The sequence below is a fragment of the Vitis vinifera genome, chromosome 5 (assembly GCF_030704535.1).
Source record: "Vitis vinifera cultivar Pinot Noir 40024 chromosome 5, ASM3070453v1".
Taxonomy (NCBI): domain Eukaryota; kingdom Viridiplantae; phylum Streptophyta; class Magnoliopsida; order Vitales; family Vitaceae; genus Vitis; species Vitis vinifera.
In genome coordinates, this window is record NC_081809.1 from 17,043,347 (window position 1) to 17,066,733 (window position 23,387).

The following is a 23,387-nucleotide window of genomic DNA, read 5'->3' on the forward strand; positions in this document are numbered from 1 at the left end:
TGGGACTGTGCGCCACCCCTTTCCCATTGGGATGATTTTCATCTACCTATTCCATGTTATATTATCAATTTCACTTGTTCGTACGAGGCTAGCCAGTTAGACCGTGCTCTTTAAAAGTGTTCCAACCCAAAAAAAAATATTTAAAAGCGTTTTTAAGATAAAAATAAGTGTTTGATAATATTTTAAAAAACACTTTTGGAAAGTTAGAGAAGCACTTGAGAGGTTTTTTGTTTTTTGTTTTTTCTTTTTTTTTAAAAAAACATTTTAAAATTTTTTATATATTTCTAAAATACAATTTCTTGCTATCATTCGTTTCTCTTTTACTCTCTGTTTCCTACTTACTATCTTCTTCCTCTTTCACTTTCCTTTTATAAAAATAATTTTTTTACTTTTTTTAATAATATAAATTTTTATTTATTTTATTTATAATAAAAGTTTTTGATTTATTATAATATATTTTTTGTAATAAATGTATTTTTTAGTAATTTATTATTATTAATAACGTTTTTATACTTTTATACGATATATTAGCAAAAACATTATAAACACTATATTTTATATTTTTAAAAACAAAAAATAGAGAACAAGTTTTAATTGTCAAACTCACTTTCTTGATTTTTTTTATTCTGGAAAACAAAAAACTATTATTGAAAATAGTTACCAAATAAGCCCTTAAGTTCCCAACTCTCTAATTCTCCTACTACATTAGAGAGCAAGTATTACAGAATTCATTGCAATAGATTTTCTTTCTATTTTCAAATTCTTGTAATTAGTTGTAACTTTTGACTTTTGTTGTAATTCCCCAATTCTAGGTTTGTTTCCAATTTTTGTGTTTTAGGTTTTGTGTATATATATTCATTCTTAATCAATGGAAAAGTCAAGTCATTGTTTCTCAATAATCCTCTTTCTACTTCAACATGGTATCAAAAGCTTAATCTTCTTGGGCGTATTTTCTTCCTCTTTTTTTTCCTTCTCCTCAATGGCTTCCGGTGCATCCTTCTTTTCCACCAACCATCCTATCACCATCCAAAACTCCCAAGATCCTCAACATTCCCTCCTTACAATCAATCTCTCCAATATCACCAAATTGTCATCCACTAATTACCTCACATGGAGCCTTCAAATCTAATCTCTTCTTGAAGGTTATGATCTTCATCACTTCATTGATGGCATTCATACTCCACCATCACCCACCGTCACCGTCACTAGTGTTGCATCCCCAAATTTGGCATACACAACCTAGAAATGACAGGATCGTCTCATCTTCAGCACTCTCCTTGATGCTATCTCCGTTTCACTACAACCGCTTATTGCCCGCACCACCACTTCCCTTGATGCATGGCAAACCTTAGCCAATACCTATGCCAAACCATCTCGTGGTCATATTAAACAATTAAAGGAACAATTAAAGCAGTGTACTGATTGGAGCCAAAATATGTGCTCTAATGACACATATTCTATATGATTTGTGCACCAAAGAACATTCAAATCACCCAACTTGACCTAAATCAATGCTAAGGCCCTAGCCATGAGTTTAATTTGTACTTTGGAGACTTATCTCAGGTTCAAGGGAAGAAAATTGTGCAAATTGAATGACTTTAGATTTTGAAAGATCAAGAAAGGGCTAAATGAGGAAATAAGTGAGTCAAGACTCATTGAACGTAAGGAAAGGCAAGACGAGGATATCATGAGGTTGGAAGATGATAAATGACCATTATGGAGTAAGAAAGAATGCAAGAAAGTATGGGAAATGAGGCATGAAGCAAGATTCAGCTGCATGGAAATTTAGAACTCAAAAATCTGATGGCATTATATACTCTGACTTTGAGGACAAATTTGGAGCACTTTCTTGAGTCCATTATGTACATACTATATATCGTTTCAAAGCTTGGGAAGTCAGGAGTCTAACGCTTTAAACAGTTTACAAATCGGAGCTGAAATGAAGAAGTTATGGCCATTTGAAGACAACTGCACCAAGCTGGAGGGTCATTTCGAAATCCACTTCGAAATGACACCTATTTCGAATTCACCCACTGCCACTTTGATGTTCCACCTCCTCTACCCCGGGAATTGCATCTATTTAACTTATGAATTCGAAATCCACTTCGAAATGACACGAATTTCGAATTCACCCACTGCCACTTTGATGTTTCGCCTCCTCTACCTCGGGAATTGCATCTAGGGCTCTTCATCCACCCTAAGTGGACCCCACACGACTAGAAATCACCACTTTATTATTTTTTTAATCATTTTTAGGAAATTATTTTGTAATAAGTGGCCAATGAGAGTGTGCCACATGTTAGGTAATTGATGATATTATATAAACTCTCTCAATTCTAGGTTTTGGGGATCTTGGATTTTTTTTCTGGAGAGTTTGACATTGAAGGTAGAAGAAGACGAGAAGTTTGGTTTGTTTTCTTTTTCTTCTTTATTGAATATATTTTTTTTAGTTTCTTTTAATTCAAATTATGGATTTTTACCCTATTATGGATTGTGAATGTGACATCACCCCCATGAGAGGCTAAGAGCCAACTTGGGGCTTGAAGCATGAAAACCTAAGGGCTAGGAAACCTATAGGGGCAATGGGTAAATTATTATAACAATGAGATTAATTACTGGTTGGGTGACAATTTATCATTTTTTTATCCTATCTTTGTGAGTTCGTTTAGGGAATGATACGGTAGGTTATTACTTGATACTAGTGATTCTTGGTAATTCTTGATCATTAGTTATCCTCATCTTCCCTACCGTTATTTGCCCCTAAACAAAGCTATAAGGAGTAGGAAGGATTAAAAAGTCAAATCTTAAATTGATAATCACTCTCATTCATTTGATGGTTTTAGGAATCTATTTTTAAAAAGGAAAAATTAGGTTTCGGATGCAATTGTGAGTTATAGAACTCAACTTGATCGCGAGCGGCCAAGGATCCCAAAACCCTAAGATCATATTACTTAAAATACCCTCGTTTTCTTTAATTTCTATACCCTAGGTTGGATTGTGGAAAACCCTAACTTGAATCAATTGAATTTAAAATCAATATTCATTTTTTTTATTGATTTAATTTCTTTTACTTAGTTTCACATTATTCACATGGTTTTCACTTTAGGATTTAAACAAAAACAATTCATTTATTCTAGTATTGACAATTTTCATAAGCCAGTCCTTGAGAACGATACCCGAAATACTATAAAAGCCGTAGTGACTCTTTCTCTAGTTTTTCTTGACCAGAGTTACTACGTAAAAAGGCTAAGTATTTTGGTACAATAGAGAATTTAGGTCATGTACCAAGGGCTCAAAATCAATTAGTGAATATATGCAGGCGATAAAAACTCGTGCTGATGAACTTGCCTTTTTGGGGAAGCCAGTTGATGATGAGGATCTTATTGATCAAATTCTTAAAGGACTAAGTGATGAGTACAAATCCATCATTGATGCAATTAATGCCAGTGACACGTCAATTTCTTTTGCTGAGCTCCACGAGAAACTTCTCAACAAAGAAGCATTTCTTCAGACTGTTCAACCATCTCCTCTATCACTACCAGCAACGACAAATCCTTCAGCCTTCCGGAAACGTCCAAATTGGCGTCCACCAGCCACCACTCCACAACAACTAGGCCCTACCACTGCATTTTCTCCTTATGATCAACACCAACCCAAACCTTATTCGGGTCGTTGTCAAGCATGCAGTATTCAAGGACACACTGCCAAGCGATGTCCGATGTTTCGGCTTGTCACTAATCAACAATCCCGGACACCTCATATTCAAGGCACTCAAGGATATCGCCCCTCCACACCCTAGCAACCACGAGCCAATCATGTTGTTCTCAGCAACAGCACTACTCCTACTTGGCTGCTGGATAGCGGAGCATCTCACCACGTTACGTCTGACTTGAGCAATCTCTCTCTTCATAGCCCGTATCAAGGATCTGATGATATCATGATCAGCGATGGATCGGCCATTCCCATCACACCGATTCTACCACCATACCTACTTCTTCACGCACCGTTACTTTACAAAACGTCTTTTGTGTCCCTTCCATGCAAAAGAACTTAATTTCAATTTATCAATTTTGCACTAATAACCATGTTTCTGTTGAATTCTCACCCTCTTCTTTTCAGGTGAAGGATGTAAACACAGGGGCAATCTTTTTGATGGGTGAACCTAAATATGGTGTATATGAGTGGCCGACTACATTCCCTTCTATTACCTCTTCACTGTTGCTTGCATTTTCCAGTGTCAAGACCACTTCGTCCGAAAGGCACTCTAGACTAGGTCATCCATCATTCACTATTATGAAAAATATTGTCTCTAAGTTTTTTTTACCATTGTCTAGCTCGTTATCCTCTTCCACACATTGTAATGAATGTTCATGTAATAAAAGTCATACAATTCCATTTTCTTCTTCTACCTTAACCTCATCCCATCTGCTTGAACTTCTCTTTTTTTATGTATGGACCTCTCCTGTTTCTTCTGTTGATGGTTTTCAGTACTATGTTATTTTTGTTGATCATTATACACGGTATATTTGGTATTATCCACTTAAATGGAAATCCCATGTGTATGATGTCTTTGTGCGCTTCAAGGCATTAATTGAAAACCAATTTAAACACCGAATTGTTACCCTCTATTCAGATAATGGTGGAGAATGTCAAGCCCTTGATAATTTTCTCTCCACCAATGGTATATCCCATCTTACTACACTTGAACACAATGGTCTTTCCGAACGACGTCATCGCCATATTGTTAAAACCGGTCTTTCTCTTCTCACTCATGCATCGATGCCTCTAACTTTTTGGACTTACGCTTTTGTCACTGCTATATATCTCATCAACCGTATACCCACACCCACACTACATCTTTCATCTCCTTTTGATAAACTCTTTGAGTCTCCACCCAATTACACTAAACTTCGGGTGTTCGGTTGCTTATGTTATCCGTGGCTTCATCCTTATTCTCAACATAAACTTGACTATTGTTCCACTCCTTGTGCTTTTCTTAGTTACTCTTCAACACAAAGTGCCTATATCTGTCTTGATTTGTCCACCTCTAAAACCTATATTTCTCATCATGTCAAATTTCTTGAAAACACTTTTCCCTTTACCACTCACCAATCCCATCTAGCTCATCCCACCCCCGAGCTCATTTCCAACTAGCTTGCACCGGTCCAAACTCTAACCATTTCAAATGGCTCACTCAATATGCCTCCACAAAGGGATTCCTCGTGTCAACATCTGTCCCAAAATGCCCAACTAGTCGACCGCCGCCCCTCCTTACCAATCGACCATTTACCACCAGAACCACATAATTCTGAGACCTCTTCTGCTTCAACCACAGCTCCATCCCCCCATCAAAATACCCATCCCATGACCACTAGAGCCAAAAACAACATTTGCAAACCCCTAACCAAGATGAATCTGACTGTTGTCCTTTCTCAACCATCAGAAATTGAGCCTCATATTGTTAACCAAGCCCTCACCGATCCCAAATGGAGACAAGCCATGAATGATGAATTTGATGCTCTTGTTCGAAATGGAACTTGGGGGCTTGTTCCATCTACTTCTATGTAGAATCTTGTTGGATGTAAGTGGGTTTTTCGTATTAAACGGCTTCCTGATGGCTCTATTGACAGGTACAAAGCCAGATTAGTTGCCAAAGGTTTTCATCAACGACCTGGCGTGGATTATCATGACACCTTTAGTCCGATTGTCAAGCCGACAACGATACGACTTGTTATAAGCCTGGTAGTTAGTAAAGGTTGGTAATTGCGACAGTTGGATGTTAATAATGCCCTTCTTCAAGGTCATCTTTCCGAAGATGTCTACATGGCCCAACCTCTGGGATTTGTTGATAGAGACAATCTAACACATGTATGCAAATTAAAGAAGGCTATATATGGACTTAAACAAGCCCCACAGGCTTGGTATCTTGAACTTCTCCAGTTCCTCATTGAGTCTGGGTTCACAAACTCTCATGCAGACACTTCTCTATTCATTCTCCACTCAGGTGACATTACTATATATCTACTTGTTTATGTGGATGACATTATTATCACAGGTACCAACACCAATATTATTCAGCGCTACATTAACCTCCTGGCACAAAGATTTTCAATCAAGGATCTTGGCGTCTTATCCTACTTTCTCGGCATTGAGGTTCTTACCACTCCATCTGGTGTGTTGCTTACTTAAAGGCGCTACATCTCTGATCTTTTTGCCTAGACAAAAATGTTTAGTGTAAAACTTGTTGCTATACCATTTGTTACAGATGGAAATCTCACACTTCATTCAGGTACAACTTTGACTAACTGCACAGAATATAGAACCCTTGTTGGCAATCTACAGTATCTTTCCCTCACTTGCCCAGACATATCATATGTTGTTAACAAGCTATCCCAATTCATACATCGCCCGACGTCTGAACATTGGAATGCTGCAAAACTACTGCTTCGATATCTATGTGGCACATTGACTCATGGATTATTTCTTCATAAGGCAAATACATTTTCTCTTCATGCTTTCTCATATGCAGATTGGGTTGTCAACAAAGATGACTATACCTCTACGAGTGCCTATATTGTCTATCTTGGTTATCATCCAATTTCTTGGTCATCCAAGAAACAGTGTACAGTTGTTCAATCATCCATAGAGGCTGAGTATCAATTAGTTTCCTCTATTACTTCAGAAATTAATTGGATTTGCTCCCTTCTCACAAAGCTTGGCGTCACTCTACCTACACCGCTTGTTATCTATTGTGATAATGTTGGTGCCACCTATCTCTGTTCTAATCTAGTCTTTCATTCGTGCATGAAATATGTGGCAATTGACTATCACTTTATTCAGGATCAAGTTCAATCAGGTGCTCTTCGTGTTATTCATGTTTCCTCAACAGATCAACTTGCCGACACTCTTACTAAACCGCTTCCAGGAAGCCGCTTCCAAGAATTACGGGTCAAGATTGGCATCTCCTCCAAAGCTCCATCTTGAGGGGGCATATTAGAGAATTCATTACAATAGATTTTCTTTCTATTTTCAAATTCTTGTAATTAGTTGTAACTTCCTATTTTTGTTGTAATTCCCTAATTCTAGGATTGTTTCCTATTTTTGTGTTTTGGGCTAATTCTAAGACTGTTTCCTATTTTTGTGTTTTGGGTAAATTGTTTCCTATTTTTGTGTTTTAGGTTTTGTGTATATATATTCATTCTTAATCAATGGAAAAGTCAAGTCATTGTTTCTCAATAATTCTCTCTACTTCAACAGCAAGACCTGATTGCTAGGACAATGTCACCCTTAATTGATGTATATTCTAAATGTTGTAACATTATTGGACTAGTTAATGTGTCAGCACCCATACTAGAGAAACTTCTCTTTCGTAATGGTTAATTAGACTCTCCTAAGTAAATAATATAGAGAGAAAACAAATAGATTTAAAATTAATAAATTATTTTAATATATTAATTTAAAATTTTTAATTTTTTATAATGATTAAATAATTTTAACATATATGAATTTTCTAATAATTTTAATTATATTTAACTTTCTGCTATATTTTTCATGTTTCTTAATATTATTTTTTTATTTTCTTAGTACTTTCTAAAAATCAAACATAACCTTAAAAATAGAAACCCTTCTTAAATTTAGAGATGAAATAGGATAAGAAGAAAACTTATGGAGAATTCATGGATTACATAGCTTACCCGTCTTGACGAAAATGCACACGGGCCAATTATATTAGGTTTGAAAAGATAGAGGGTTTATTTGTGATGTTGCGTGGGTCCTTTCTTCTAAGGGTTCTTTTGAGTATTTATACTAAATAAAGCCTAATTATTTCTCAATTTTTAGGATTGAAAATGATTTGAATTACCCCAATTGTCTTGTATGTTCCTCTTGACAAAGAATAAATTTAGCGAGTTAATTTTACTTACCTATTTTAAGGTTTTGATTAAATATATTAGGTTATGTTTATTTTTTAACTAAATAGAAAAAATCAAAATACTAAAATAATTAAATGAAAGCGTTATAGCCAGTTGAATTGTAGGTGATAATTACTTCACTCCCAAACTAAAATAGTGTTAATACGAAATTGTGATTGACTTTTGGAATCGAGAAATCATCATCAACAAATAAAATTATAAGCTCTATCAACTAAGAATAAAACCTTTGTTAACAAACTTAATTAAGTTTCAACTTACAAATTTCAAAAACAAAAGTTAAGGGTTTGTCTTGTGATTATTTTTAAGAACAGTTTTTGAAAATTGTTTTATGATAGTTTGTAAAACAAAAGTTTATTTACAAACTTAAAATATTTTTAATATTTTTAAATATATTTTAAAAATAATTTTATATCTAGTATTTTATTTTTAATCATTATATATATTTATATAATTATTTTTAAAACAAACTTAAAAAAATAAGTTAAAATAACATAAAACAACTAAAAAATATTTTTAAAAACATCTTATTTTATATTTTAAGAATAAAAAATAGAAAACACTTTTTAATTGTTAAATGTATTTTTTTATTTTTTTTATTTTAAAGAATAAATAATTGTTCTTAAAAATATTTGTCAAACAAAACTTAATTCAATTTAATTGTTAATTTAATGAAATTTGGTCCGTGTGCCAAAGAATTATTTTTTAATAAATGAAGTAAAATAGTGAGAAGAAGAATTAATATGTAAATGTAAAGGCGAAGGGGATACGTGTGGGGCATTCAAACCAAAAATAAAATTAAAAGAATTCTGCGTATATTGGAATAATAGGAAGATTGAATTTCACATTTGCTTTTTACTTAACCCAAAAGATAAAAGAAAAAAAAAGACATGGCTGTTGACTTACTATTTCACCAAACACCTCCACACAAAGTAAATAATTTTAATATATATAAATATATAATAAATAATTTTTAAAACTTTGTTTATTTACCTAATTTTAAAATGAATTACAATTGTTTTTTTATAATTTATTTTCAATAAAATAGTTTTAAAATATTATTATTCATTTTTCAATATACATGTATTTATAATTTACGCACTTATCATATCATGTTAGAATTGAACTTTTTTTTATATTCTTATTTCATTGTTAAATTTAATTAATTTATATTTAAAAATAAGATAATATTATTTCTTTTTACACACATGGATGCAAATAGACACCAACCCAACAGTCCCAAACAAAAGTAAAATGTGGGATTATAAATATATAATATGATTTTAGGGTGATGGGACGCATATTGATAATGCCCCTAAAATGTCACATTAAGCCCAAAATCACCAACCAATAAAGACAAAAATTGAAGGAGTTAAAAGCCACTTTAGGCCTTTAGCAAGTCCCAAGGCTTAGGCAAATAACCAAAAGCAATGTGTCATAAATTAGAAAAAGGGATTATTGATTTGATTGGAAAAGAGTTGTATATGGTTTGCGATTCTTTATATAGGAAGGGATATGTCTATTTATCTATCTCTTGACTCGAAATGGGAGTAGATTCCAATTTCAGCATCACAATATGTCATGAATATTCATGTGTTTGCAATAGTGATAATAGATGCATACTTATCATATTGAAAATAGTACCATATGCTGCGTAGGATATAGGGTATGTTTTCACACCTCTTCTTTTTTCTTTTTCTAGAAATAATGAACCTTTTCTTTTCTTTTTTCTTTTTTTGCTTTTTCTAGAAGTAATGAACCAATATAATCCTCACTCTTCTTCTTCTTCTTTTATAAAAAAATTTTAACTTTTTATAAAAAAAAGTTTCTTATATTGTCAATTTTTTAGCTTTTGTTTGATTCTGGAAAAATCCTAAGTTATTTTTATCTTTTATAAAAAAAATTCTTATATTGTCAATCTTTATTTGATTCTTGAAAAATCCTGAGTTATCTTTTTCTTTTATAAAAAATTTCTTATATCGTTAATCTTTTAGGTTATGTCTGATTCTTGGAAAATTTTAAGTTTTATTTTTCTTTTATAAAAAATTTGTGATTTTTTTATATATAAAATAAAAATCGTATATTATCAATCTTTTAGGTTATGTTTGATTCTTGGAAACTTTGAGAGAAAATGTGAGGGAAAGAAAATAAAAAAGAAAAGTGGAAGGAAATAAAAAATGAAAAAAAAGGGGTTCAAAGTCAAAGAAAAAGTGAATTATTTTTATATGTTTCTTCAAACTTAGTTCATTTATTTTCCTTCATCATATAAAAGTCAAATAATTTTAAAATACATAAATTTCTATATAATTTTAATTACATTTGATTTCCTTTCGTAATTTTCATAATGAAATCAAATACGAGAAATCTAGATAGAAACAAATTAGAAGACTGTCAAATTTCTTCTCAAATGATTACTCCACATTTCCTAGATAGAAATTTAGATAAAAAATTATCCAATTTTCAAACCCGCGGAAGTAGGGAAACATAAACTTAAATTTTCAAATGACCCAAATGAGTTAATACAAACTTTAACAAACAAAATTGCACAATTAGATCTTTCAAACAAGGCGTCAACATCAAACTCAAACACAAAGTTTGTCAATGTGATAGAAGAAATCACTCTTGAAAATGTAGATCAAATTCAAGCCATATTTGAGGAACAGGACCCTCAAATAAATAGGATTGCCCATAAATTCAAACAACAAACCAAAACTAGGAATTATTATCCTAGACCCACACCTCCTGATCTTCAGTATGAAGAAAGAAGTCAAATAGTCCAATCAAAGTATGATGGAGATGACATCTATGAATGGAACATAGATGGAGTTAGTGATCACCAAGTCTTGAATATTCTTGAAGAAATGATCATGACCTCCACAACCTACAAATCTAGGGGAAACCTGACCACTTGATCTGTACACACCTGATAACAGGTTTTACAGGCCAACTCAAAGGATGGTGGGATAATGCTCTCAATGAAGAAGAGAGAGGATTCATTCAAAATAGCCTAGATGAATCAGGGAACCAGAACTCAGTTCACACCTTGATCTATGCTATTACCAAACACTTCTTAGGAGATCCAATTTCCTTCCAATCCCGCAGTTCTGAGATTCTTCAAAATCTACGATGTAGAAAATTGAGTGATTACAGATGGTATAAGGAATTATACTTTGCCAAAGTGCACTCAAGAACTGATTGTAATCAACCCTATTGGAAAGAACGTTTTCTAAATGGGTTACCCACAATCTTTAGTCAAAGGGTTCAATTAAAAAATCAAAGAGATGTGCAATGGTATCATCCCTTATGATTCTTTGACTTATGGATAGCTAGCAAACTTTGTTAGCCAAGAAGCATTAAACCTTTGTTCATCGATCAAAGTTAATGCTACCATAAAAAAAGACTTTAGAACTGCAAAGAAAGAGTTAGGATCATTCTGTGCCCAATATGGGTATCATAATCCTCTCCCCCCTTCAACCAAACAAGAAAAATACTATAGATCTAAGAAGAAAATATCAAATAAAAAAATATTCAAACTTCATAGAAGAACCTTACTATAGGAAATCCAAACATAAGAAACATTCAAATGAAAACTCTTCCTCTAAAAAGAAAGATAAAAAATATATTAAGTGTTTCAAATGTGGCAAAAAGGGGCACATAGCTCCCAATTGCAAAGTCAAAGAAATCATTGTTGATCTAGATATAGGAAAATGCCTCAAAAAGCAAATGATAAATATTATCAATACAGAGTTTGATTCTTTTAGTTAGTCCTCAATAGGATCGTCTAGTGACAACCAACTTCTTCTGATTGAAGAAAGCTCTTCAAATGAGTCAGATAGTTCTTCCTCCCAGTCATCTTGTGATTGTGTAGAAAACTGTCTATGTCACATCAAACAGGTTAATACCATAACTAGTGATCAAAACTTTCTCATAGAAATCATAGAGAAAATTCCCGATGAAAATCTTCAAAAAGAATATTTTAAAAAATGGTTAGACATTCAAAAACAAAATAGTGAAAGACGTCTAGAAAACATAAAAATAACTACAACTTAAAAACTGTGTTAGATAAGTTTTCTAGTAAACCTAAACCTATAGGAATACAAGACCTTCAAAATGAGATAAGTCAAATAAAATTTCAAATAAAAGAAATTTTAGATCAAAATCAAAATTTAGAACCGATTTTCCTTCTAATAAGGAGTTTATTAAGCATCTCAAACTTTTAAAGAAAAAAACTTCAGAAACCCTATCCCAGTTTTCTAGCTCTGGTTCTGATGATGATACTGCATCCTCTGCTTTCTTAAGGGATGTCAATGAAGACATGTGTTATGGACTCCCATACACACCCTTGGGTTGATACATCCAAGACTCCTTCAAATTCCATCTTCAAAGCTCTTCAAAAGCATCAGATTGGGTTACCTGTCGAAGGATCTCTACATGACACCGCATATGATCAAATTGCTCGTGATATGGGCTACTCACGTCCCAATCTTTCAAAGGATTGTTGCCTTCTCAAAGAACTCAAAGCGCATGGTATGCACTTGCTTCAAACTTCAAATTGCATGTGGTCTCTCAACTCTTTTTCTTCACGGGTGGGATAACATAAGTGAGTGATTGTGACATGTTGCTAAACAACAACAATCCACAATTCAAACCGCTCTTCAAAACAATGGATCATTTCGGTGGGTTGAAATACCGCCCTTCAACTTCAAAGACAGGTGCACATGAAGACAAAGGACTTTCGGTGTATTAGAAAAGTTTTCAAATCCGCGGATTTCAAAGGTCTTCAAATCCATTTCAAAGAGTCTATAAAAGGACTCCATTTCTCATTGTACGACATCACAATTTTTTAGAGAGAATTCTAGTGAGAGAAAAGAAAGATTTCTCTTTGAGAGATAGCCTTGTATTGAGAAAACTCAAAGTTCTGTTTAAAGCTTGCTTCAAATATTGTAAGTTTTATTTCCTTCAAAGTTCTTGTAAGTTTTATATTTTGAATGAAATTTTAGATTTCAAATTCAAATTGTGCATTAGTTTTTACTATGCATATCAAAAGAACCTCTTTGAAAGTCTATGTACTTTCTAAAAACTCTATCAAAGTTATCTAGGTTTTAAGCGAGACTATTGTGATTCCTCCCAATGCAACTGGGAGATTTCTTCAAAGTTCTTATTGATTTTCATATTGAAGTGTTCTTCTTTTTGTACTAAACATGTTGTAGACCCCCCATTTGGGGCCATTCTGGCAGCTGCTCATTTTGCCACGTGGAAGAGCCTTGCTCCACCATGTGTCTTCTCTTGAGAGGCTGGTGCGGAATCAGATGATGCTTTTAGGATGCCAATGGAGGTTTGACAGGTGGCATAGGATTCTTCTAGAAGAAGGGAGCGTGTTTTCCGTTAGGAGGGGTTGCCAGCTGCATGAAAGGAGTAGTGGAGGCGGGCAGCTGCAGAGAGAGAGGTGGTTCGGGGTGTTGCCGTTAGAGATATTTTGAGAGAGAGAGGGGAAGAGAGATTTTTAGAGAGAAGGAAGATACCGGCTGAGGGGGAGGCAGAGAGTTCTCGAGGGGTGAGCAAGAAGGGGAGGGTGAGTTTCCTTGGAGTAGGGGTGTCTTCATAACTGGTTTTTTAGAAGATATTTCTGGAGGTGAATAGCTGGGGTAGCAAGCGAGAATAAGGAAAAGAAGTTGTTGCCTGAGGAGGATTTTTTCGGTTAGCTGTTTTTGAGAGAGCTAGCGAGAGAGAGAAAAACATTTTGGTGGCTGGTTTCTTAAGAGGAAGGGAAACTGAGAGAAAACAGAGAAGGGAGGGGAGCTGTTTTGAGATGGCTGGAGGAACAGCTTCTTGAGGGGGATGCCGAGCTGAGCATAGACCAGAGAAGAAACAGTGAGCTATAGTCCTGGACACCTAGTTGAGAAAGAGACTTCTAGGTATAGTCATTATGATTTTTCCCGTGTATTTTCATTTTTTTTCATATTTCTCATGACTCATTCTCTGTGATTTCAACTCTGCTCGTTGGGTTGCTTTGGTTTGGTGATTATTGGTTTAATATTTAGAAAGCTTGCTACATTTTATGCTCTATTCTGACAAATATTTTTCATCTTAACCCACTGATTGTTGGAACCATGGATAAAATGAGGAAATGGGCTCAACATATTTGTTAAATGCTTCATGTTCTATTCTCGTTTTTGTTTCTTGCTCCTCTGTTTTCTCTTGAATGCACGCTCAAGGCTTTAAGACTGTAAATCTGTGTTGGTGTGTTGGTGGAGAATGAATTGATTTGAAGAACATTTGAGGGATAAAAGAGACTTTCAGATGTCCATGAATCTGGGTGGATGTGTGGGGCATATAGATATTAAATCAACGCAGCAGGGTATTAATTTCCTATGAATGGTCAGTAGCTCTGGTCAGAAGGTCAGAAATCTCACTCAATGTAGGAGGTTGGTGCTTTCAGTTCTTCAAATCAGAAATTCATTCCTTTAAGGATTGGTGACTCTGGTGTTTGGATGGGGAGTTCTCTATGTATATCTGGTGGGAAAGTCATTCTTCTGGGTGGAATGAGAGGGTAAATGCTCACCTTCTGTCACTAGGAGAAACCGAGTCTAAGCTGAACCTGACAGTCTATGGTAAGAGGATTGATGGGCCTGAGTTCTCACACTCGCACTGATTCATCCTAGAGGTATGGCATTTCTGTAAGAGATGACCACTTCCTCTTCATTGTTGGCCAAAACTGAGGTTGCTTCATTACTTCACGAGATTGACTCCCTCACTGGTGATTGCGAAGCTGAATTTCCAAGGGAAAACCACTGCATGCACAGGATCATTTTCACTCTTGGTGGAGAGTAGATAATTTGTTGTTGAAATGAGACAGATGCCATGACGCCATTATGTTCTGAAATAAAGCTTCGAAAGTGCCATATGGTTGTGGTTAATATTTATTTATTCCTATGGTGTTAGTGGAATTCCCATGTCTGTTTGGTTTTGAGTTGAAAACTTGCCTATTTGCAGTAGTCCAAGTGTTTAGCTGTTTCAGCTCATGGCGTCCAAAATAGAATTGAATACTACACTGCTGGTATCTCAGGAGGGCACATAAACCCAGTGGTGACATTTGGGCTACTCTTGGCAAGAAGGTTGTCCCTAACCCGAGCCGTATTCTACATGATCATGCAGTGCCTGGGTGCCATCTGTGGCGCAGGTATGGTGAAGGGGTTCCAGATACATGACTTTGAGACGCGGGGTGGTGGAATCAATGTTGTGGCTTCTGGCTACTCCAAGCTTGCTGGGCTTGGTGCTGAGATAGTGGGCACCTTTGTCCTTGTCTACACCGTTCTCTTTTGCAACTGGTGCCAAGGAAAATGCTAGAGACTCACATGTTCCAATCTTGGCTCCTCTCCCAATTGGGTTTGCAGTGTTCTTGGTTCATTTGGCAACCATCCCAATCACCGAAACCGGCATCAACCCTGCTAGGAGTCTCGGGGCCGCCATCATCTACAACAGGGGAATGTCTGTGATGACATGTGGATTTTCTAGGTGAGACCCTTCGTTAGAGCTACTCTAGGTACCCCTACTGACCACTTACTAGACCTGGGATTCAGAAAAGACATGGAGAAAATTGTAGATTGTTTACCCCGCCAGAGGCAGTCATTGCTGCTCTATGCTACAGTCCCTAATACTATGAGCAGGCATCCATTTTCTATTGTCCGGATGCCAATCCAATGGCGCTGAAAACAAAGCCTTCTGCCAGTCCACTCATTACCCAACCTTAATCTTTTCCAAACCCATCCAACCCATTATTTCATGTCCATTGAATCCTTCCTTCGCGTCCATCTTTGTCACTACCTGTGATTCCACTCAACACCACCCTTCATATACAACCATTCTTCTCACTTTCTATACCTTATCCTCTGCTCGATCACCTTACCACCTTGCCCATTCTCCTATATACATGGCCTACATGGTATTTTCTAGTTTTGACCAAAACAAATGAAGATAATGTGGAATTTATTGGTGAAGACTACACTGTGGAACTCACAGATGGTGGGGAAGGCCATTCCTCGTCTTTTCTTGATGTCGGACTTGTGAGGATATTCATTGGAAATCGCGTGTCTGAAAGCTTGTGGATATCAACGTCTAAATCCAAATGAAATCAAGGCTACAAACGGGTAGTCCATGTAGATGTGGCAAGTGAAGTCAATGGAAGAGTTGAATCTGACCCACTGATAAAGCTTGCATGGAATGAGTCACAAGATAAACTTTGAAAATGCCAATATGGTTGAAGAACTCATCAGTCTGGACCGGTGCAAGGGCTTGACTTTTCCTGAGATACTAGATATGATCAATGAGCCCAAAGAGCCCTCAGACAAGCCACTGGGAAGCTGAGAGCAATGCTTCAGTCAACAGAGGAACAAGTCAGGAGCTTGAAAAAAGCATAGCACATTCCTGAGTCAATTAGCAGCCAAGACAATTCCTAATGGAATCCACAGCTTGTCTATGCGCTGGACCATTGGTTGTTGTCAACTCAACCATCTTGAACGCCAAGGAACCAGAAAAACATGTATTCTATCTGGTTACTGATGAGCTGAATTTTGAAGCCATGAATATGTGGTTTCCGTTGAACCCCCAGGAGAAGTAACCATCCATGTGGAAAACGTTGATGAATTTAAGTGGCTTAATTCATCCTACTGCCCAGTTGTGAGGCAGCTTGAGTCTGCTGCTGTGAAAGTATTATATTTCAATCAGAGGTATCCCAGTACTCTATCATCAGGCTCCTCTAATCTAAGGTACAGGAATCCCAAGTATCTCTCAATGCTTAACCATCTGAGGTTTTATCTCCCTGAGGTTTATCCCAAGTCAGATAAGATACTGTTTCTTGATGATGATATTGTTGTATAGAAAGACTTGACTGCATCGTGGTCAGTGAATCTCCATGGGAAGATGAATGGTGCAGCACAGTGTGGCTAAGAATGCTGATGAAGGTATGCGAACAATGCAAAGTAAAGATCAGGGTCAGCTTAGTGCTTTAGCAAACACCTCTCGTAAGATCGTGAATATCTCTGTGAGTGTGAATACATGGAAACCAGCTCATTATCAGAGACTAAGGGAGGTTGAGGAAGAGGATGGTCAGAAACCTGTGCGGGGAAATGAAACAGGCACTGGCAAATCTGGTGTGCAGTTAATGATGGCAAATGGAAACCTTGTCTCGGTTGGCAATGGAAATGCAAAACCTGCTGTAGATACTCAAAGAGAGTCTCAGAAGATGTAGCTATCTGCTCCTGGTTCATATCCTACTGGTCGTCCTTTAGAGGGTGCTGATTCTCGGACCATCTTTGTTAACAATGTTCATTTTACTGCAACCAAGGTTAGTCTTTCTCGGCATTTTAATGAGTTTGGGGAAGTGGTAAAAGTGATTATAGTAACTGATGCTGCTACAAGGCAACCAAAGGGGTCTGACTATGTAGAGTTCATGCGAAAAGAGGCTGCAAGACATGCTCTTTCTCTTGATGGCACCTCCTTTATGTCACGTATTCTCAAGGTTGTGAAGAGAAACTCTACTCGTCAAGAAGCTGCTCCATGTAATATTCTGGGATTTCTTCTTATCTGATCTTGAAAATGATTTCTCAAATCTCATTTTGTAAAAATCTTTCTCAAATTCTGATTTTTCAAATAATTCCAATTTTCCCCTCTTTCATCCTTAGAATTTTTAGGATCACCCAAGAATCCCATTTTTATATAAAAGTTTTGCCGCCATTTTTCTTCATGGCAAGCAACTTTCACATTTTCTCTATCCTTAAAAGGTTTTGAAATAAGCAAGGATTTAATTTTGTAATTCCAATTAATGGAATTTACGAAATTGATTCATGCAAAAATAAATCGGGTTATGGTGGGGGCCCAACATCAAATAAACTTCCTTTAAAATAAAAAGGGATTTGAATGAAATGTCATGCATGCTATTGGTGGTTCTTCATCTTGTTTAGTGATATGAGTGACATATTTTTGTATTCATCACTATGCACTAACTCTCTCTCTTGATAGCGCATGGTGGCTTGTTGTCCAGGTACGCACCCACTCTCACTCTGGTCATTATCTATGCATGTCTTGATTCTCATATGTGCATGATTAGCTCCGGGTATTCATTGATTTTCTCATTGATTGCCATGTCAGCTTCATTTTATTAGTAGAGACCCGGCTTAGGGACTTAGAGGGGTGCTACGGTCTTTACCGTACCTTCCCGATAAGTAACCTGACCCCCGAACCCAAACCGGTTTTTCATAGACCGCCTTTTCCAAAACAAGGAGTCACACTTAGGGTTTTTCTTTCTTATTTTGTTTACCCTTTAAAAATAAAACAAAAATAAGTGGTGACTCCAAGTCAATTTTTTAATGAATAAAAATCATTTCTTTTAAATGAAAATCAAGCTCGCCGTTCAAGTGGGAAACGCATCGAGCAATCGAAATGCGGGGTCCACAAAATGGCGACTCCACTGGGGATGACAGAGGATCAAACTTGAACTTAAGATGAAGCAAACATGGCATTTGATGAGTCGATCAGCGAGTACCTGTCTCTTGATTGCACATTGGGAGTTTTTGATGTATGCTTGGATATTGTGTTGTGACATTGATATGATTGATCATCTTGATTTGGGGCTTCGGATGTTGCTTTTTTTGTACTTCATTGCTATATTAGTTTGGTACATTGACATGTCGATTATCATAGGTTGCTCACCTTGTTTTGATTGGTATAGCGATTTTGTTTCTTCCTGATTATTCTGCTCACTTCACATGCATAGACTCACTATTGTACATCGTTTGACTTGCTGTGTTGTTTTCTCTGACTTGCATATTATCTTGATCGTCTTTTGAGCATGATGTTCATATCGCTATTCATCCTGATAGTTGTAGCTTTTTGTGTGGACATGAGTGATATATCCTGTACTCTGCTTGACTGTATGATGCATGACTGCCCTCCTTCTGTATGATTGCATGTTGCCTGTCTATGTGGGTCTCACTTCTATCCCCCTACCTCCAACTCTCTTGGTGTCGGTCATTCCTTTCATCTCGGTTCTCACTATTGCAAGTGTGAGACCTTCTGTGTGCTTGCTCTTTGACCGAGCTGGAGATTAGGAATAGGGTCAGCGACGGGCTATATCGATGCACGGGAGCATTCTACAGGAGAGCGACACTTTGATGTCAATTGGAGTCCGATCATTGAAGACCTGTATAGCCCTAAGCTAGGTTTCATGGATATTTGTGCGACCAGTGTGTTTCTTTTCTCGTTTTAGCTTTTTAGGGTTATTGGATGCACCCACACCATTCACTGTGCACTCTAGTTGGCATTTGAGCGTTGAGAGTTTGAGAGGTTTTACCATAGGAACCCCCCTGGGATGTCGAGGTAGTGCATGTGTGGAGGTGATGACCACCTTGCATGGAAGCACCCCGTCTCTTCGGAGGCGTGTAGAGGGTTGCATACCGCCGGAGGGTATGATCGCTTCTACTAGGGATCTTTTAAAGTCCACCCATATCCGTTTAGAGCCACCTTCACCTCATAGGTTGAGCCGTAGATCCTTTGATTAGGACTCCTTCCCTACACGTGGGTGCATCTGAGGGCTTTCCGTGCCTCTATAGCCGTAGTTTTGGATCCGATTTTCCCTCTGTTTAGTCTCCAGTTGAGAGTGCACTGAGATCAGGACGAGTTTGAGTACAGTTGGACCGCTCATCTTCACTTGGATGCTTTGCTTGTTCCTGTTCAGATTATCTTTTCTTCTATACATTCCCCGAGCCATATCCTTATTCCGTTCTTCATGCTTTCCAGGATTGGACCTTTGTTCCTCGTCTTGATATACCTTTGTGGATCAGAGCAAAGGAGGAGTACTTTCAGGATCAGGATTTTTACTCTCAGTCTAGGTATAGTTTCGTGGATCAAAGTAGAGGGCAGATTAGTTCGGGTTTCAGATACACCGGATATGGATCAGCAGGTTGTCACAGTCGATTAGTTCACAGCCGCCATGGCTTCTATCCAAGAGGCTTTGGCTAGCCTCAGGCAGGAGATCGGTGGTCAACAAGGTAGACCACCAGCAGTTCAGGATGAGACGCCGTGTGACTCACATCCACCTCCACCACCCCTACCCGTTCCTTCAGTGCATCAGGCATCACCATATGTATTACACGGGCATTCTGAGATCACTCCACCCGTAGTCGCCTAGGTCGTTGTCGCTGATGACACACATACGCACATGGACCGCATCGAGCAGCGCGTGAGGCAGCTGAGAGTGTCTGATGGAGCTGCTGTTTGGGATGATTTGGAAGGTATGCCGGTAGCCAGCTTGTCAGCTAAGTTCAGGATGCCAGATATTGAGATGTACACTGGTATCGGTTGTCCACGCATCCATCTCCGACTATATAGCATCGTGATGAGGGCTTATGGACTGGACGAGCCTCAAATGATCACTCTTTTCCTCCTACCTCTGAGTGGGGCGGATCAGTGTTGGTTTGCGTCTCTGGAGTCCTCGAGACGTCGTACATGGGATGACTTGGCCCAGGAGTTCCTACGACAGTTTTCGTTTAACACTGTTGTAGACGTATCGAGGAGAGAGCTCGAGGCTCTGAGGTAGAGGACAGAGGAGTCCGTTTCTTTTTTCATTTCCCGCTGGTGCGGGAAGATAGCTGAGATAGTGGATAGACCATCAGAGAGAGACCAGATTCAGATGGTTTTGAGGAGCCTACAGCCGAGGATCGCCAGACATGTGGTCGGGGTCCCGTTCGCAGATTTTGGGTCATTGGTTATGGCTTTATACGATGTCGAGGACAACATCTCAAGAGAATTATGGACAGATTCTTCCCCTAGTGATATTAAGGGGAAGAAGCCCTTTGTAGGACCGAGGTCAGCAGATGTGAGCGCCATCGTTTCTTCCAATCAGAGGCCTCTCAGACACCATTAGCCGATCCCACAGTTTTCCGAGCCTCATTCTTCCTATGCACCTCATCAGTACAGGCCACAGGCACCTCATCCAGCTTATGATTAGACATACATGCCACAAACATTGGTTTTACCTTCTTATGCCACTCAGGGCATTGAGAGACCCGCAGTCTCCTACACAGCCACAGGGCAGCCATGCTACACTGCTCAGCTCACCGCGAGACCTACGGCACCTTATCCCCGACCTAGGGCTCAATAGACTTCTGCTCCGTTTGCTTTGAGGACGCAGAGGCAATTCTCATAGATAGGCATGTCGTTGAGCCAGGATCTTCGGAAGCTTACAGAGGCTGGTTTATTGACTGCTCTCACCCCTCGGCCACTACCTCAGCCTATTCCAGCTCAGTTCAGGATGGATTTGCATTGTGCTTATCATCAGGGGCTTGGACATGAGACCGATCGATGCACCGCTCTGAGGCACGCTATTCAGGATCAGATATGCCAGGGTTTGGTACACTTGGATCAGCCAAGTGTGACCACAAACCCGTTGCCGACCCACACCACACATGCAGTTCCTCCACCAGCCGGTGGTATTCATTTGTTGGACTTTGATGAGACCGACGATCATGTTTATATGTTGAGTTGGGATGATTCAGACCCAAAGCCTATCATGCCAACTAAGATTTACGAGACGAGTGGGGTGACTCTAGAGCCGCAGATGCCCGCTCCATTCCGATTAGTTCCTGAGGCAGCATCTGTACAGGCGGCCACTTCCAAGCCTCTGACATTCATACGCTATAGCGTTCAGATGCCGTACATTCTGATCCTGGATGTTGAGGAGGTTCGGGCTCCACATGTTGATATTTCTCAGACTCCGGACATCCAGTATGTCCTCCGAGGGGGTAGAGTGATGCGACAGCCACCTCCCGCAGCAGTTAGGCCAGTTGAGGGTACATCTGCTTCCGAGGAGGTCAGAGTAGAGGATGATGAGATCTTGAGGCAGCTACAGAGCACTCAGGCTCGTATCTCCATCTGGAGTTTGTTGGCATCTTCGAGTACTCACCGAGATGCATTGATTCGAGCCCTGAGCCAGATCAGAGTTGAGACCACCACCACTCCTGAGGGTTTGATTCACATGATGACGGCTGGCCGAGCCACATGTATCGTATTCTCGGACGACAATTTGCCACCGGAGGGCTCGGACCACACTCGACCACTCTACATATCTGTTGGCTGTTCAGGCCGCCGAGTTCCATCTATCCTTCTGGACAATAGCTCGACCCTGAACGTATGTCCTCTTGCCACTACCATCGCCCTCGGATACGCTCCTTCTGATTTCGGTCCCTCCACTCAAACCGTTCGCGCATATGACAGTACTCGGAGGGAGGTCATGGGTACATTGGAGATCGAGCTGCTGATCAGTCCTGCCACTTTTGTCACAGTGTTTCAGGTTTTGAGGATTCCTACATCCTTTAACCTACTTCTGGGCCGACCATGGATCCATAGAGTCGGGGCCATTCCTTCTTCCCTTCATCAGAAGGTGAAGTTTATTCACGATGGTCAGGTCATCGTGGTGCAGTCTGTGGGAGACATGTTCATTGCTGCCGAGCCTATGCTCGAGATTAGTCACACTGATGACGATCTTTTTCTGACTGGATTCACCTTCGATGAGGTGCAGACCGTGGAGATAGAGGATTTCTGCCGGGATTTCGTAGTCATGTCCTTCGACCAACACAGCAGCACAGTGGTGCTTAATATTATGCGGAGCATGTCTTATCTTCCTGGCATGGGATTAAGGCGTCGTCAGCACGGGCCTCATGAGTTCATAGCCATCCCTGATCACGACGTACCGTTCGGACTCGGGTTCATCCCCACTGAGGTCGATTATCTCTATATGGTGCGATTGCGCAAGGAGAGGGTGAGGGCTCAACTGACTCATACTCCTTTCTATTATCCTATGCGTCCGTACACCAAGAGCCTAGCAGATTACTTTGTGAGGGCATCGGAGCCGCACACACCATCTGACGGGATCATCGGAGGACTTAGCACCACCCAGGAGGCCGATCTTCAGCACCTCGTCCAACAGTTACGATTGAGAGACGGAGCCCCTGGCCCTTCGACTTTTGTGTTGATCACTTCTTCTTCTCCGGATCGCACGAGCCTCATGACGCTTTGTTTCCCTGATGAGATTGATGATCATGGGACATTTGTCAAGATCAGCGACATAGTGGACGGAGCTGGGCCACATGACGAGTATATCGATGAAATGCTCGCGATGAGCCTGAGTCCGATCGAGGAGAGAGTTCATCCTGGGCTCACTTCACCCTTCGATCTTTTTGGGGTGTCTTTCATTGAGATCGTTGAGGAGATCCAGACAGCCCCTACTCCGGAGATTACTAAGGATGCTATAGCTGTTGTTGATTTGATTGACGGCCCTGTTGGCCTTATTGAGGGAGTGTCCGACTTTGTGGACTCACCTCTTTCATTTGATGTTTTATCGGGATTTGTCTCCCATCCTGACTATGTTTCCGACTTTTCATCTATGGATTTGAGCATTTTTTAGTA

At 38.7% G+C, this 23,387-nt stretch overlaps 1 protein-coding gene and 1 pseudogene across 3 annotated transcripts; both read left to right on the plus strand.

Annotated features, from left to right (window-relative positions):
• The first annotated feature begins 12,229 nt into the window (after positions 1-12,229).
• On the plus strand, positions 12,230-17,834 carry LOC100258903 (aquaporin PIP1-2-like; annotated as a pseudogene).
• On the plus strand, positions 12,761-23,387 carry LOC100855002 (uncharacterized). Of its 3 annotated transcripts, none has more exons than XM_019219710.2 (3): positions 12,761-12,871; positions 13,139-13,843; positions 19,722-23,387. In XM_019219710.2, the coding sequence occupies exon 3, from the start codon at positions 21,136-21,138 to the stop codon at positions 23,383-23,385; it is 2,250 nt and encodes a 749-aa protein (XP_019075255.1). In that variant the 5' UTR covers positions 12,761-12,871; positions 13,139-13,843; positions 19,722-21,135; the 3' UTR covers positions 23,386-23,387. The 3 variants fall into 3 exon arrangements, with proteins under 3 accessions (XP_019075255.1, XP_019075256.1, XP_010650381.1); XM_010652079.3 differs by having other exon boundaries at positions 12,767-12,871; positions 13,166-13,843; XM_019219711.2 differs by lacking the exon at positions 13,139-13,843.

Coding starts and splice junctions, on each gene's coding strand:
- LOC100855002 (XM_019219710.2), top strand. CDS start 21,136: ATGTCGTTGAGCCAGGATCTTCGGAAGCTTACAGAGGCTGGTTTATTG.